The sequence below is a fragment of the Drosophila subpulchrella genome, chromosome 3R (genome assembly GCF_014743375.2).
Source record: "Drosophila subpulchrella strain 33 F10 #4 breed RU33 chromosome 3R, RU_Dsub_v1.1 Primary Assembly, whole genome shotgun sequence".
Taxonomy (NCBI): Eukaryota; Metazoa; Arthropoda; class Insecta; order Diptera; family Drosophilidae; genus Drosophila; species Drosophila subpulchrella.
The window spans coordinates 10,598,332-10,614,710 of record NC_050609.1 but is presented as its reverse complement, the minus strand read 5'-3'; the positions used below and the strand labels follow the sequence as shown (position 1 = coordinate 10,614,710).

Sequence of the window (16,379 nt, the reverse complement as noted above, 5' to 3'; positions counted from 1 at the left end):
CTAAAAGTATGCAATGAAAAATGATATACCAATATTATTGATCCTTAATATTCAATAAGTTGCATACTTTTGGACGCCCTCTTAAGTAATTTGATAACCCTTGCAACTTTTCTAACACTCTCGAATAGGTATTTTTTTGATTTAAAAAAATATGTGAATATTTTACCTTAGGTATATTTTTGGTTTTTGGTGTATTTCATCGAAAAATCAGAATATTAAGCAAAGAATCCATTTATTTTCTGTGTGAATCGAAGACATGCGTTTGTCAAGCAAACCCCTGAAAGCAGTATACCCCGGCTTCATTATCGAGCAGCGCAACTCTGACGCCAAATGACACAAAGTCAGTGGAGCGTTCAGGAGTGATTAAATTAGAACTCAACTTGGCCAAGTTGAACTCTTCGCTGCAGTTCACCGGGCAGTGGAGCATCTCTGGATGCTGGACCAACTTCTTTGCATCTCCAGTCAGGGGCCTTTTGTCCTGGCTCGACACCCATTCAATTCCTTTGCCGGGTTCAGTTCTTTACGCGATAAGCAACTTTGGCCAAGCAACTGGCGTTTAATTTAATTAGTAAAGAAAATAGGAGGAGGTTTTGAGGATGGGTTGTAGGATGCCCGGCTGATAAGAAGATGCTGTTGATTGAGATGTCGGAGCTCAAAGCAAACGAAAAGCGGATTTGTAGCAGCAGTTCTGGTGCAGGTCCTTTGCAGGATCCTGTGGATCCTGCAGCTCGCAGGGACAGCGGTACATCAGCGAGGCCGGCTTAGTTTGGACAACCTGCTGGGGCACATCTTGGCTAGGAGTGACAGGAGGAATGTGAATGGGCTGCATCCCGGAAGATTCATTGATGGCCGGGATGTCGGCCGAGGATGGAGTGGGAGGATGCAAGGATGCGGCGGAGCTGTGGCTGCTGCTGTCCGTTCCGGATTCCTCGTCACCGCCCTCGGCAGTCGGCTTAACCCCATCCTGCTGTAAATCATTCGTCGAGAGTGAAGGATGCTCCGCATTCGCGTCATCCAGAGCATGCATTGTTGTCCTTTCGGGGGGCCTGGCTGTCACTGGCGATGTCCTGGTCGGGACTTCACTGGGATCCGTGGAGCTAGTCCGCAGTAGGGTGGCGGCATTCGAGGGGGAGAGGTTGTCCATCGAGTAGGCACAGCCCTCCAGCAGCTTGGTTAGGAACTTGTTCGTCGGCAGCACAGGTCTTCGCTTTCGCCAGGTGTCCTGCTGTCCTTGTCCTCCTGCTATTCTGCTCTGTCGACCACTGGCCACCGGTCTTGTTATCCCGGCGAAGAGCTTCTGCCGCAGCTTATTCTCGGATCGGCACATCTCGAAGGCGTTGGCTATGGTCAGGAAAATCTGCTCCGCCAACAGAGCCCGGCGGGGAGTGTAGAAGTCCCGGCAGACAGGACAACGCTCGGAGCGGATGCGACAGTCCACGCAGAGCAGGTGTCCGTTTTGGCACTGCATCGCCGGCGGAGAGATGGTCACTACGCAGACAGGACACTCGACGAGGCGCAGGATGCTCTCCAGGACGAGGGACAGGCGTCGCAAACTCGTGGGCATGGGGGCACAGCAGATGCTCTGGGGATTGCCACAAAAACTACTTTAGTTAAGTGTCGGAATGGATTTATAGATAAATGTTGATTAAGGGATATTTATAAGTCGCTAGGATGACTTATGAATATAAAATATATATTCTTCTATCACTCACATTTTTATCACAGTCGTTATCACATTCGCTGTTCCAGCAGAGAATTGTGACACAATCCTTTTGACTTTTGACCATTTTGGCAATTTCAGCTACTCGTAAGCCCAAAACATCTTTACCATTTACCTGAAAATATATAGGTATCTAAATGTTAAGGGTAAAATATGGGGTGTAGATTACTAAAGGCTTACGTCAAAGAAAAAAATGTGGATTTGTTATTCCAAGAATACATTGTATATCAGGTAACTAAATATTTGCATTCAGACAAGCTTTAAGAAAACAAATAAATAAAGCGAAATATGGCCAACACATTTTCAAATTCCCGACACTGCTTGCGAATGCTAAACCTCTGTTAACTGGAAGTGTTAACCGGCACTGTTAGCCCAATGAGATATTATCTGATAACTGCAAGTCGCTCGCTTTTGCTTGCTTTAAATATTCAAATATTTACTTAGCGATAATTAATCTTTGCCGTCAGTTAGTCGCGTTAACGTTCGAGTTGTGTCATTAGTGTTAGGCTCGTCTAGGGCGCTTTTTGCATTTGCCAGCTGTTTCAGGTGCCCACAGCCCCCTCCAATACACCCTCCTCCAATAAAAGTGCTGAATAGCCCCGATGAGAAGCAATTAAGTTTTACTGCATTGCTATTTTAAGCAGGCAATATCCACGAAGAACAACAAAAGCAGGTACTGGACTGCAAAGTCCAGGCTTTAGATATAAAGTCCAACTTCCACTACAAAAACTTCGACTTAAAAGGAATTTATCTCAAACCATTGGTAATTTAAATGACTATATCGCTTGAAAAATGTTATACTAATTCTACACACTATTTTAGTCTAAATACTTTTTTATTAAGTACGACATTTTTGAACACTTGTCTAAATAAGATTTTTTTAAGTTTGTCAAGATTAGACTCTTAGTCAAAGTTAATTTTGATCAATATTTCGAGTTTAAACGGAGATCTGAGTTAAATAATTTTACTAAACCTTTACCTTTGGCACTTGTTTTGTAACCAACTGACTAAATTGATGTTTAAAAATTGTATTTAAGACATAAATTCATAAAACATTGTTAGGCTGGAGATTCTTTTTTCTCTACGCTTACCATAACGATTTAAAATAAATTAATTGGCAAAAATCAAGCAAGTGTCATGGGGCGTTTAATGGGATAATAAGTTTTCCAAAAAAAAGGTAAGGTAATTATTTTGTATTCCGAGAAGTTCAAAACCTGAAATTTTGTAAAAATTCACGCCTTCTTACTTTTATATTTTCCTGTTAGTACTTTGGCATGAAACTTCTAATCTAGGCCCTATTAGGTGAAGTATGTTCTGATCGACATATAGCACTTTATTTTCTGAAACCCGAGTTCTTGGCTAGATGGTGTTGCTTTCCCGGTTGGCCTGTATTTTGCATAATCCAAGCCAAGCCCCTTTTTTCCGAAGCTGAGGTCATGGTGGCCAGTGGTCTGTGGCAACTACGTGTGGCAGTACTCACCTCCAGAACGCAATCGCCGGATTTTAGGCCGCAGAGTGCGGCAGGTGTGCCGGCTGCCACCTCGCATACCTGTCGGTTGGGCGATATGGCATTAGAAGGGGGCGGGATCTACTATTGCTGGCTAGATTGTTACCCATGGATAGGGATCCCACTTGCTGCGGGTCAGCTGGAATCCGTAGTTCTCCATGGCCGGGGCAGCCCTGGGGATCCTCAGCAGGCGAACGGAGGAGCCCACTTCGTTCTCCCCGTCATTTTCAGTGGGCGGTGGCTGAAATCCTCCCCATGATTTCCTCATCTTTGGCTGGAAAACTCGCGATATGATCCAAAACAAAACGCGGCTAGCGAGAGACGTGTTCAACGTGCGCTCTCAGTTGGCAAACTGTTTTTCGTGTGTGTTTTTTAAGAGCCAGCTGGCTATAAGTGGGCCGCCTGAAAAGTGGCCGAGCGCCGAGCACTGAGCGCTCTGGGCCGACGCAATCGGAATCGACGACAAACATTTTGGCCTCAGCTTTTGGCCAAGCTCGTAGCTCCCAGCATCAACCATTTAACCCCTGCCCCTCGAACACTTTGGGCCATATGACGCTGTGTTGTAAGTTGCGACTCAAGATCCGAGATCGGAGATCCGAGATCCGATGCTGACAGCCAGTTGAGATCATGGAAATTAGTCTTGCGAAGCAAAGTAAATATTTGAACTTTCGGCTGGCAGCGGTTTTTGGGTGCGTTATTAAGTCGCCAGTAAATGCGATATGACAATATAATGCGATAAAACATGAATAAACAAATACATGTATCACCGATTAGGTCATAAGAAGATATGGTTTGATTTGAAAAACTTGAAAGTGAGTGTTATTTCAATCTCGTACGGTAATTCTGCGGAAGTGAAATCGAGAGCATGGCTGAATGAAGTAATTTTCATGAAAATTTCAAATAAAACTAAAGGGGTTTCGTGTTTCAACATGTAAGGAAAATTACAACCAGATGTTTTCGAAAAATAATATTTCCCTATAAGAAAACATATTAGTTTCGGGAAACAATAAATGTATTTTCAATCTAGTAAAATTAACTAAACAACCAAACATTATAAAAACAAACCTCACCCAAAGCTTAAATTATATTTTTGGTACAACCCACACAAAGTGTAATCGGATAAAATCGCTATTAGCAGTAATGTACACGAAACTTAATCAGTTTAATTTCATTTTGTTTACTTTAAAAGTTTATCGACTTTGTAATTAAATTTGAAATAAACAGTGTTGTTTTTCAGCTTAATTGCGGCCTGACAGTGCCAAATGAGAGTGCATTGTCAATTGAGTGGCGGACCAGTGAACCAAAATATTATTATTTGAAAGGCCGAAGAAATTAAGGCAACAAACGTGGCCCTGCATGAAGGTGTCAGGCCGCGATAAACATAAACAATGAGGCCCTAAATAAATAATCGGTCCCAAAACCAGCTCGTCCATTAACCCTAACAATGATAACTGATGGAAATTGGCAGCTGACAAATGGATTTGGCATGGCATGGCCAGCAAACCATCGCAATCCATTTGACTTTCGCTTTTTTGTTGTTTAACTGCCATTGAGGCGGTAATTTGAGTTTGGAGCTCGGCTGAAACATTGCCCAAATAGCATTGAAATTTGCAATTTCATTAAATTCTGCGCCCAGCGAAACTGACCCTGGACGGCATTGTGGTGTGATTTCGTTTTGGCTTTTCAATTTGCCAGTTCAATTAGATTTGACCGAATTTATGTGGCATCGAGTGGCCCACGGAAGCGTTCGGCAGCTAAAAGCCGTCAGCAGTGTCAAAATTACCAAATACTTGGCCATAACCAGGCAATAACATCAAAATTCATGTTGCCCAAGCGAACGCCCACCCGAAAGGTAATTGACTTTTATTAATCGGCCGGCAATTAGGCCTGGCCCAAAGGCAAATGGCCAAATTCAAGTGCAATTCCGTCTCTCAAAGTATTAACCACCGACTTATTTCTGCCCGATGGGTTTTGAAAAACCGTTCAAAAGCTCGCTGCAAGTTGGTTCAAAGCTCTGCCGTAAGAGGGCGCTCGGTTTAAGCCAAGTTTGTAGGTCTGCTGGTCAGCTGTGAAGACGGCGTGGCTCAGTTTCTTCGCAACTGGCAATCGGTGAAGTGCGCAAGCGCCGCAAGTTCCGCTAGCAAACGCGAAGTGCGAAGCGCCGGCGCCAAAAAAAGTTATTACGATACGATCTGAAAAAAGAAAAAAATCACCTAGCGTGTCCAAGAGTTGTGAAAATTGATTAACCAGCTAAGCAATAAAAAAAAAACGGTGTGTAATTGTTAACAGGCGAGAGCTAATGGCCCAAATGACCTTACTATCCCAACCAACTTCCAACTTCCAAGTTGGTTAACGTTGGCTTAGGTCAAGGTCCGGTTAAGAGCCGAAAAACCCGGAAGTGTAACGCATAATTATAAACGCATTTGCTGGCTTTTCGTATAATTAAAGCGGCAAACAAGTTTGCTTCTATTTCCTAGCTCCAAAGCAAACAAACGGGTCTAAATTGAATTAGAAACGCGCCAAGAGCGCATAAATCAAACGTACTCATACGCAATGCTTGCGCAAATCTCAAACACTCACATGCACACTGTGCGAAAACGGAGGCAAAAAAGCAAATCACGTCGGAATTTCAATTTTTACACGGCAATCCCACAGAGTTTCGGGTCCCAGGCGGCTAATTGTAGAGCTGCAGCGTCAATGGCGCATGCGCAACTTTTTAGCCCGCTTTGGGGTTTCTGGGTCTCTGTCTCAGGCGCTTTTTTTTCTTATTTGATTTTTATTTTTTTCGCTTGCGGTTTCTTTCGTGTAACTGTGACGCAATTTTCGTGTGAGTTTGTTTTAGTCTCGCCTCGTCAGTTTTGCCACTGACTCAATCTCACAATACACTGAAAACGAAAGCGGCGACTAAGATCGTGTGCAATGTGCTTTGCCTTCGGGCGACTGCGTGCTGCAGTCAGTTGCAATTCACACGCGTGTAAGCTCAGTTCGCTTCCTCCAGAAAAATAGACAATCTACCATAATAGCGTTAACTTTACGGTATAAATACAGCAGTTGGCAATTAAATTTGGGCCTGAATTGGAGCGTTACCAGGGGCATTCATCCTGCATTTGGGGTTTGCGTAATTGTTAGCCAAGTGATGCGCTTCATTGACTGGGTCTAAAAGAAAACAATGGCTTGTCGTTCAATTCCAGTAGTGGGTGCAGCTTTGTAATGTAATTAAATCAAACGCAACTCCTAATTGCCCTCACAAGGGATAAGGCTTAATTGATTGAGGGCCAGCTTATTGTTCAATGGCTTATTTACTTTGCGCTGTGCCCACTTCAATAAACCGACGTCACAGCGGCTTCATGGCCAATGTCAGTAGAAGTGAAGTGAAGTGATTTGAACAAGTTTGCCGTACTCGTACTCGTTTATCTACAGATACTCACATCTGTATCCGCGTGCGTAGACAACCAGAGAGGAAGCTATAAATTCGCAATCTACTCCAAGTTTTGGAGTGCCAGAAACATAATCAATTTCGCTGAGAGAATCTTCTAAACTGACAGCCCAGCGAATCTGACGCAATTCATGGCTTCGACTTCTGAGTGACTAAGCGAAAGAATCCAGTTGGTAGAACAGCTGGGTCCATATATTCTATATGGGCATGTGAGTTCCGGGGCTTAATTGATTTTCGTTAGTGCTGAAAAGTTTTCAAGAAACCCTTTCTATTTTTTTTTTCTTTCCCCGGCTGGCCCCGGAAAACTTTTGATTTATGTGGGCAAATTTTACGCCTGGCGAACGTGGCGTATGCGTAATTACGACCACTTGGCACCAAACTTTCTGGCTAATTAATTGGGCTTCGTCTCGAAGCTGCCGAAAGGTGAAAGAATCGCCCGCCGAAAGGTGCAAATGAGTCGAGTGTTGGAAATCAGAGGACTCCCGGCTAAGGTTGCCCCAATCACACACACTCGGGGGCATAATAAATGCGAGTGTGTTCGTGATGGGCATGTCAAGTAGTGTGTTGGCCCTCTGAGACAAACGAAATAAAACAGTTTGGTTTGGCAACATTTTTCAAAGCCCCTTTCCCCCCCCCCCTGTCTATCCAGTTATATATGTGTTATGTGCCCAGGTAATTAGATGAGCGAGGGTGTGTGCGTCTGGCAGACGCCCCAAGTGTTGAAAATTGGCCAAATTTATGTTGGCCAAGGCAATGGGCGACCTTGTGGTTGGATGACCAAGTGCCGGATTTGATTTGAACCCCATGTCATTACCAATTACAGACGAGATGCTTCAGTTGTGCACCATCTACGCCTGCGCGAACGGGACCTTGGGCCTGAATTTGAGTCGTGCCCCCTGGGATCCGTATCCCTGGGTCAGCGGGGTGCAGGCGAAGTCGAGTGCGGAAAGGGGCGGCGTCCGGCTGGGGGATACCCTCCTGGAGCTGAACGGAGCCGATGTCCTGGGCCTGAGGATCAGTGAGCTGGCCAGTCGGTTGCAGGATCACTGGCAGAGCGGCGCCGAGGTCGTGACCCTGATGATGTGGCGCCAACAGGGGGCCATCGACCAGAATGAGGATCCTGCCGAGGCATCTCATGCTGTGGTAAGTATTCCACCGTTGGCCTAGTTAGAGTGCGCTGCCTATATGGGCCATTGTCTTACATGAGTGCCTTAGCCAGCGTTACGTAATACTGATTGACTTAATCACTGCTACTGCTGGCTTAGCCCAGTAATTAGCAATTAGACGCTGCCACTTGGTCCGCTTGCTTTGTGGGCCCCAGAATAAAGCCCGTGCCAAGGTTTCTTGGCTTATGAGAAATACGCAAGATTAGTCTGTAACTAATAACTCATCCATAACCGAACGTTATCGTATTTGACTGGCCATCAAATGTTATTTACTTGGACTTAATTGCGCAAATATAAACTTAGTTGCCTACATTTTATCCTAGGATGAACCTTTAAAAAAGATTTTATTAGAAAAATGAGCACTTTGATTAATTTAATTTTTTTTAAATGTATTTTATGTATCATATTTTCTTAAAAGTCATCATATCTTGTTTTAAAAGTTAACAAATAATTTGATGTACTCACATCAAATGCATGCCAATTATATTTGCCTAAAGCAGGCCTTGAAGTTATTTAAAGCAGATTTGAAAATAAAAGTTATTAAAATGTTGTTAAAATTAAAAAGTCATGATTTTTATGCGGAGTTCAGGTCCACTTCAATGTATAGATAAACTGACATCCTGAGGTGAGCCTCGAGGTGTTCAGCCATGCAGATGTCCGTGTGTCGTTGTAAATTGTTTATCTGCCGACCAAGAAGCTGTTTACTTTATTAAATGCAATTGAATCGAAATAATGCAATTTCGTTCTTGACACATTATGTGTACTTTATTGCAATTCAATTGACCTAAATGTCCTCGCAGAGGACAGTTGAAATTTAAGGACATTCGCATACACGTGGTGGACATTCACCTGCACAGGTGGTTGGCAGGGAAAGTCCATTTCAATCAATGCCGAAGGCTGTGAATCACAGAATGTGTGCCAGATTGACCCGTTAAACAGATTAAACTTTCAACCGCACTCGGCCATAGGACAAATGCAGGCGGTCCTTTCGGATGGGCATTCAAACACAAGTCGTTTTGATAATCGCATGCAGAGTTGAATGGAAATCGGCTTAAATCAAAGCCTTTCATTGCCAGCGTGGCGTGAATTTTTGACACCGCCCCACTGATATTGGGGATGTTCCGCCCCAAAAATTTAAATATAATTAAGTGCAGGCGTCTGATTCAATTGATTAAATTTCCTCAAGTGTCGCTTGCCCTTGAAGTGGAATCCTTAAATTAACCAGCAGTCCTTCCCTTTTACAATTGCAGCAACACGAAATTAATCAGCAATCGCTGCAAAAGTTTGCAACATGCCTGCAACATATTTCCCAATTACTGGAGTGTCCTGTGTGCCTTGAGGTAAGTGGATGCGGGATGCGGAATACGGGATGTTTGAGTGGGTGGGAGGCTGGGCCATAAGGACATCCACTTCCAGCCGCCTGCATGTGCATTGCATATCGATGAGCCCGGCTGGCTTTAGTTTTAGTTCGTCATTATCTAACTCAGCTGGGCTCGAACTCTCGACCCAACTCGCCCCAAACTTAGTTGGCCAGTTGGCCTCTTGTTTGCCTTTGTGAGCCGCTGCTGTCAATCCCACTTTGAGAAAAGTATCGCTGGGAACATAATTGAAATGGGTTCTATCTAGGTCATGTTGTTAAGGGCGTTAGTTTAAAATATAGTTTAAAACGTTTTAGTTCTAGTCTAGTTCTTTTGAAGGATATCCTAACTTATTTTAAAATATGTGGTATAAATATATTCTTTTATAAAGTACAAAATATTATATGAAATAATCCTTACTTTCAAAACGTATTCGTTCTTTATATCAGCGGTCGGCAGCTTCCTATGCCCATTTCTCTGCCGCCACACTTCTATTTATTAGATATGAAACGCATGAAAGCTTTAGTAAAACGAGTTTGTTCAAACTTGTGATAAAAGACCAATGAAGGGAAATATGATATTGTATAGGAATTGTTCTCTGTGCAGTGGCAGTTTCATTGGCAATCCCAGTGCCATCCTCTTCCGGGCCTGCGTTGATTTTGCTGCGCAAGTTTGTTGCTAATCACTTGACTGTATATAAAGTTTGCAACGTCGGGCTGCCGGTGATTGCGTGCCCCCTTGGCCCACGTCCATGGGCCCATGTCTCCGCCCCAGGAACCCCCTCTCCTTCGTCCAGGTACCCCCGCTTTGTTGACTCAATTACTCAAACGACGCACATGGCTCTCCATGTTGCCAGTTAATAGCCGACGGTTATGTTGCCTGGCCAAGTTTTTTATTCGGCCGGCTGCTCGCCTGTTTTATTTTCTGTCCCATATTCGAGTAGGTTTTTGATAAATGTTTGCCCTGGCATGTGATTTGATTAGTTTCGCAAAATATATACATCCAAAGCGGGCCGTGTGATTGATTATGTCGTTTAAAAATCAAATATTGACGATTAGTGTGTGTCGAGTGTGTGGATGGGACTGGGATTCGATCGGCGGCAGCGGAAGTCAGTGTGAATAATCGTGTCAATCGCCTGCGGGCCAGCTTCTGATTTTGAATTTGCTGTTTTTGATGCGATGTGATGGCCAGAGCCAGAGCCCAGAGCCCAGAGCTCGTTGTGCATTTAAATTAAAGCTGGTGGCGAGGGCCGGCTTTAAATTTATTTATGCCCAGCTTGTCAGCAAAAACATAAATTTAATTAATTAGACAAGATAAAGAGTGAGCAGAGCGGAGCAGAGGAGAGCTCTCCTTTCTGGCCATTTAAAATGCAGAGTTATTTTCAAATGAAATTCTCGCCTGCAGCAGATCTTGTTGGCCCAGTGTGCTGGAGTGTCAGTGTGTAACCATAAATTAAGCATGTGCAGGGAGGGCCAGGATGGGCCAGGATGGCAAGGACATCCCGTAGATATCCTGGACACGGCCACGCTGCAACGCCTCCGAAGCCAGCTGGCCACAGAGCAGCTGGAACTCCACTTGCAGCTGCACTGAATAATTTGTTTATTAACCCGAAATCAGTTTATGCTGCCCCATCCTGCGGCCGAGCTGGCGAGCAGGAGTCCTTCGGAATGGGTTATTATTACTCCAGCACGAAGCCGGCATTATATTGTATTATGAGCACACGCTGGTAAATATACATATATATATGGTATACTATATATGGCATATCCTTCGTTATGAGCCATGTATGCAAACACGCACACAAGTCCATTAAGTTATTAAGGGATTTTGTTTTGCTAGATTTTCAATAGTTGTGCATCCTCGATTCCCTTGAATGCTAATCGCCTGCATTAGTCTGCATCCAGTCGGATAAGGATTTGCCTCTGCTTCTCCTTGTTTGACATTAAATCGGGCATGAAATTGTTTTTGTTCCATTTAAATATGCATAAATTTGCAGGCCATTTAATTTCCATACATTTTGCAAGCAAACAGCTCAGCCATCGCTCTTTATGGCAATATGATTAATTCATTTTCGATCAGCCCGGCGGTGTTTTAGTTAATATAAACTATATAAACAATATAAACTGGCCAGCAAGTGGGTACTTTGAATCGAATCAATACTGTCCAAGATATTTTACAATATGCCCAAAAGCATGCTATGCCAATTTCGATTGCCCTGCGACAGTTGCGGAAAAGTGGGCTAAAACCAAAACTAAACCACTCGGCTTTGGACATTTCCGCTGCCCCTTCCAAACTTCCCCTTCCCGTACCCATTTGGTTTTCGCTCAGCTGCATTTAATTGATTTCTATCACTAATTGGAGTCTTTGTTTATGCATGCTGGGGTATTAAAATTAAAAGCATTTGCTCATGCCATTTAAGCCAATTAAAAACAATAAAAGACGAGTAACATTTAAATATCTGCCACACGTGCAAGTTCCTTTAATCCCCATATAAGCTCGATGTTTTATTTGCCAGGCATGTTGAAAAGTTAGGGCTTTCTAGCTATTAAATTGCATATACGATGATCACATCCACATACAAAAATATCTGTATATTTTATTAAATCCCAAATATTTATATGGATCCGATATGGTTTTTACGTTAATGAGGATACAATCATATGTATTTCTTTCCGTGCACACACGTTCTTTATCTTGGGTTTTTATCTGGTCAGATTGCAATCGAATCGTTTTACATTTGTAATACTTCGACTGCAGTTTTGCCAAATCGTAGCAAAAAGTATGAAAGCTGCTGTACTGAAATTGTTTCTTTATTCAGCTCGTAGCAAATTTATGTTCGCCTGCATATTTACAACAGTTTTTGGCTGAATTCACGCACAGAGGGGCGGAGACAAAAAGCATTGGCCAAATATCGATACACATTCCCCAGCTCCATAGTCTATTTTCTGTATTTTTCTGTATTTCTATTTTCATTTCTGTATTTCTGTTTTTGTGCTTTTGTGAGGGACCGACTTCAAATGCGCAAAAGTATTTGGGTGCGCATCAAACACAGTTGTATTATTTTAAATCCGCTTGCAATATTTTCAATTTGATTTTCAATTTAAATGGAAAGCTTGCTGCGCACAGCGCTGCCAATACAATAATACATTTTTCATGTCGATTCGAGGAGGAGCAATCGGGGCTGCAGTCGGACTTAAGGATGCCCAGGTTCCGGAGGCAAAACAAGGAGCAAATGTGGGCAATAATCAAATTTAGCTGCCGTTTGTGCATTACGTATGACGTATGTAGACTAGAATTGGTTTTTGTTTAAATGCAATTGGGAAAATAATAATGAAGCAATCAGGCAGCCGGGCTCAGTGCCAGCTCATGGGGATGGGCTCGATGATGGGATGGGCTCGATGGCCATTATACTAATAATTAATTGAAATAATGCTCTCCCCTTTGAGTCCTTTGAATAATTACACACACTCACTCACGGAAAACTCTTTCTTTTTTCCACTTTCCTTGGCGCTCCACATCCCGTTCACCTGGCCAAACGGAAATCAGGTCATCAAACCACCTGGCTGGCAGTGCTGCAATGGACACGTGCTCTGCAATAATTGCCGCAGTCGCTCCGTAAAGTGTCCGGTGTGCCGGGTTCCTCTGGGGCCCAGGGGCCGCTGTCTGCTGTCGGACAAATTATTCACCCTGCTGGCGGAGAGCTTCCCCTGCGACGGCGGTAAGTGCTGGCCGGCTTTCGAGGACGTGTATTCGCGACTTTTATCTATTTAAACTGCTCGAAACGATACCCGAATTAGCCTTGTCATTAGGCAACAGCTGTCAGTTTCTGCCAGCTTCGGGGACCTCTAGGGGGTCTTCAAGGGTGGCAAAGACAGAGGTGGGTCTTGGGGGCTAACTTCTGTCTTCCCTCATCATTTTAATGAATCCAATTTAAAGTCCTTCATTCTCTATTAATCGAATTTAATTCAGGCTTCACAATGAAATACAACTTGTTGTTTAAATTAAAAATAAAGGTTTCCTATTCATTTATTTTAAAACCGTTAAATTATTACAATTTCGAAAGAGGCTTTGTTTATACGTTTAGCCATTTTATTCTAAAGAACACGAATTTTTTGTATCATTATGTTAGCAAAATAATTATTTAAAGAAATCCCCTTCCTTACATTCTTGCTTAGGTTTACCTAAATCAAAAATGGGACTGCGAATTCTTCAGAAATCGGTAGCCGAAAATTCCAATGCCAAAAATGTAATATTTTAATGATTGTCATTTCAACGATTAAATTTCAAACTGGTGTATGTCAAGAAGATATGACCTTTGAGGTGCAAACCCCCTGCCAGTTGACTTTACCCCGCCCCGCCCTAAAATATATCCCTGTGACCATTAGCAACATCCTGTTTTCGAGTCTTCATTTAGGTGGGCCCAAACTTTTCGACAACGGCAAGTGTCAATGTTTCAGTTAAATCTCAGCCGAGAGTCGGCGTAAATGTGACGAGAAAGCGGAGCCGAGTCAAGAGTGCTTGAAATTGAGCGCAATGGCTCATCTTCGCTTGTTGTTCTTTTTATAGCATAATTATGTAACATAAATTGCTAAAGTTTTCCGCGCTTTTCTCCGCTGCCATCCGACCATCTTGCCATCTTGCTGGCATTGCGATACTTGTGCTCGGCCCACTGGGCGGCTTCGTTTAAAGTTTAGCCGCCCTTGTTGCCATTTTCAATCTGTGTCCGCCAACTTAACTTCGAGTGAAGTTTACAGCGGAGGTAACAAGCAGCAACAGAATTTTCCGCCGTTGTCTGCATTTGTTTTTCCTTGTTGGTCTTCATTTTTTGCCACTTTTCCCCACTTCGGGTTATTTTTCTTTGTTTTCCCCAGCTTATGCTGTGCTTAGTGCGTTTTTATTGCTTCTACATTAAGTGTGCATTCTTTATGTTTCGCCGAGATTCGCCCATGGCTCAAAGTTGCATAGATATAGATGTTGGATATTTATTTACTTTTTTCCATTTTCATTTGCCACTTGAACAAGAGTTAGGGTCTGCCTAACGAGCGAAAATGGTAGGAAAACTTGGGAACTGTGCGTGGACTTGGTATCCGGTCTGTATTTATTGTATTTACCTTTTCGAATGGCTCTTTCCAGGGAAAAGCAACCAGGTGACTGCGGCCCAGGGCCATCAAAAACTGAGCATCGTCAACAAGTGCACAAATGAATATCATAATCAACCGAAAATGGCGTTGGCCAAGCCGAGTTCCGGCAAGTCGAAGTGCGGCAAGCAAATCTCCAGGCATCTGGCAGTTTCGGTGGACCACAACCCAGTGCCAAAGGGAACTGAAGATGGAGCCGAGGAAAATGCTGTGGCCCAAACTACCAGCGAAATCAGGAGGAAAAGCCAGGAGGCTGTCCTGCAACGTTGCACGCTGATAAAAGTGCAGCACCAGGAGACTGCCGAGCACTTTTCGGGGGAAGGTCACAACAATATGCTCGTTAAACCAAAGTTAAAGTTGAGTAAGAAAAGTTGGCGGATTACAGGGCGAGATCAAGACGGATTGCGCTGCGATGAAGTTGCCTCCATGAATAATGGTGGGCAGGTGGGCCAGCCGGAGGAGCAGGAGCTGGAGGAGCAGGAGTATCAAAATTATCATTGCCCCACTGGGAAATCATGCGGCCACAGTTACCAACTGGCCAACAAATTGTCAACAGTCGCGATGCAGGACACCGCAGTTGGGGATTCACTAGGTGCATCCTTATCAGCGGGGAGCCATAAACAGGCGCTTTCATCCGGAGTAAATCAGGGAGTGATCCCCGCCGAACTGGAGGCGGGGTCAATAGGTCGCCGGGAGTGGCAGCTGCTGCGCCATTTGAGCGGCGACCATCGCCTGGCAGTGCTGCAAATCTACGGCACGTTCGGCGAGCGGTTGCACGTCCGCCCCCAGCTGCCCCAGGAGGGCGTGGCCTGCCTGCGGCTGAGCGAGGAGTCCTCCTCCTCCTCCTCCTCCTCCTCCGCTTTCGGCCACGTCAGAGTGCACACATTTTTCTTGGCTGTCATTTCAACCGGCGGCGTTGGCGGCGATGAGCACGCCGTCTTCCTGTGGCACCTGGACCACCTGCAATCACCGCAAGGACCCACTTTCGAGGCTGTCATCGAGGCACAGGGCTTCCCGTTTCGGGGACCTGCCCACTCCCTCCGCCGCAGCTGGCCAGAGATTAGGGCCTCCGGCCAGTTCCTCACCTGCCGCAACCTGTCCGCCAGCCTCGAGGTGACCATTCAAGCCAGGTAGACCTCCCCAGCACCCAAGACTGGTCCCAAAGCATAGGAATAGTAATAGTATTAAAGCTAATTAGGTCTAAGAAATTTAAGCCAAGACTATGAACTGATTTTTCTGGCTCTACTAAAGTAGCTAAAGTAGCATAGAGCAAACCAAAAGGCAATGAGAATAAAAAATGTGAACTGTATGCTTTGTAAATTATATTTGCATTTTTTCAACTCGCTCGTATTTATACGAAAAATGCAAAACGCAATTTGGAAATGTGTTTAATTTGCAATATTTTTAATTAATAAAAACATTTAGAAAAGTGCTGACCTGGCAGTTTGAAAGTCGTGGCAGATGAAAGGTGAAAGCGGGCTCTATGAACCTTTAGATGCTCTATAAAATCAAGGAACTTTAATAAAGGTATGTATTTATATGGGTACTTTTATCAGGGTACCGACTCTTTTGATATTTAATACAGTTTTTTTTTGGTAACCCCATCAAGAGTATCTCAATTTCGTGAGTACCTCCTTTTGGTGCAAAAATAATTCTGATATTTGTACTGAAAACCGAAAACCGACAACATCAACGGCGATGGTAACCAGCGCCTGTCTGTTTGCTGCCTCCTGATAATTGACTTGCATGCAAATTAATGTTTTTTGCCTCCTGCGAAACGCGGGGGCGTAAATTGCTGCCCTGTCTGACAAACAGTAAACACGGTCAATGCAGCGGCGAGTCATTTTCATCAACGCGGCGCTATACATAAATCTCTGCACCATCGATGTTTACCATATTTAAGGAAAAAATTCCAATTTGATGCAACAAAAATCACAGCCCTGTAACAACATGTGTGCGCAGCAAATAGAGCAAGTCTGTTTTATTATCCCATCTTTTTTTTTATGTTTTGTCGATGTCCTGCCTTTCCACACTATCGCCTGTTTGTTTTTGAT

At 43.9% G+C, this 16,379-nt stretch overlaps 2 protein-coding genes across 5 annotated transcripts; one reads left to right on the top strand and one right to left on the bottom strand.

The window, feature by feature from the left end:
• Nucleotides 1-215: 215 nt before the first annotated feature.
• On the bottom strand, nucleotides 216-3,567 carry LOC119553572. The gene is made up of 4 exons (XM_037864023.1): nucleotides 3,334-3,567; nucleotides 3,201-3,269; nucleotides 1,713-1,835; nucleotides 216-1,582 (listed from the first exon to the last, which is right to left on the bottom strand). Exons 1-4 carry the CDS (start codon nucleotides 3,493-3,495, stop codon nucleotides 653-655), a joined length of 1,284 nt encoding a protein of 427 aa, XP_037719951.1. The 5' UTR covers nucleotides 3,496-3,567; the 3' UTR covers nucleotides 216-652.
• A 1,806-nt stretch (nucleotides 3,568-5,373) lies between these two features.
• On the top strand, nucleotides 5,374-15,671 carry LOC119554970. 4 transcript variants are annotated; one of them, XM_037866102.1, is made up of 5 exons: nucleotides 5,374-5,498; nucleotides 7,487-7,806; nucleotides 9,080-9,169; nucleotides 12,734-12,905; nucleotides 14,321-15,671. In XM_037866102.1, exons 2-5 carry the CDS (start codon nucleotides 7,492-7,494, stop codon nucleotides 15,457-15,459), a joined length of 1,716 nt encoding a protein of 571 aa, XP_037722030.1. In that variant the 5' UTR covers nucleotides 5,374-5,498; nucleotides 7,487-7,491; the 3' UTR covers nucleotides 15,460-15,671. The 4 variants fall into 4 exon arrangements, with proteins under 4 accessions (XP_037722030.1, XP_037722047.1, XP_037722039.1 ...); XM_037866111.1 differs by lacking the exon at nucleotides 5,374-5,498 and adding an exon at nucleotides 6,195-6,263; XM_037866119.1 differs by lacking the exon at nucleotides 9,080-9,169.
• Nucleotides 15,672-16,379: the final 708 nt, after the last annotated feature.

Coding starts and splice junctions, on each gene's coding strand:
- LOC119553572 (XM_037864023.1), bottom strand. CDS start 3,495: ATGAGGAAATCATGGGGAGGATTTCAGCCACCGCCCACTGAAAATGAC. Junction 1,836..3,200: donor CCGGCGATTGCGTTCTGGAG/GTGAGTACTGCC, acceptor ATATATTTTCAG/GTAAATGGTAAAGATGTTTT. Junction 1,583..1,712: donor ATAACGACTGTGATAAAAAT/GTGAGTGATAGA, acceptor GGCAATCCCCAG/AGCATCTGCTGTGCCCCCAT.
- LOC119554970 (XM_037866102.1), top strand. CDS start 7,492: ATGCTTCAGTTGTGCACCATCTACGCCTGCGCGAACGGGACCTTGGGC. Junction 7,807..9,079: donor CCGAGGCATCTCATGCTGTG/GTAAGTATTCCA, acceptor TTACAATTGCAG/CAACACGAAATTAATCAGCA. Junction 12,906..14,320: donor GAGCTTCCCCTGCGACGGCG/GTAAGTGCTGGC, acceptor GGCTCTTTCCAG/GGAAAAGCAACCAGGTGACT.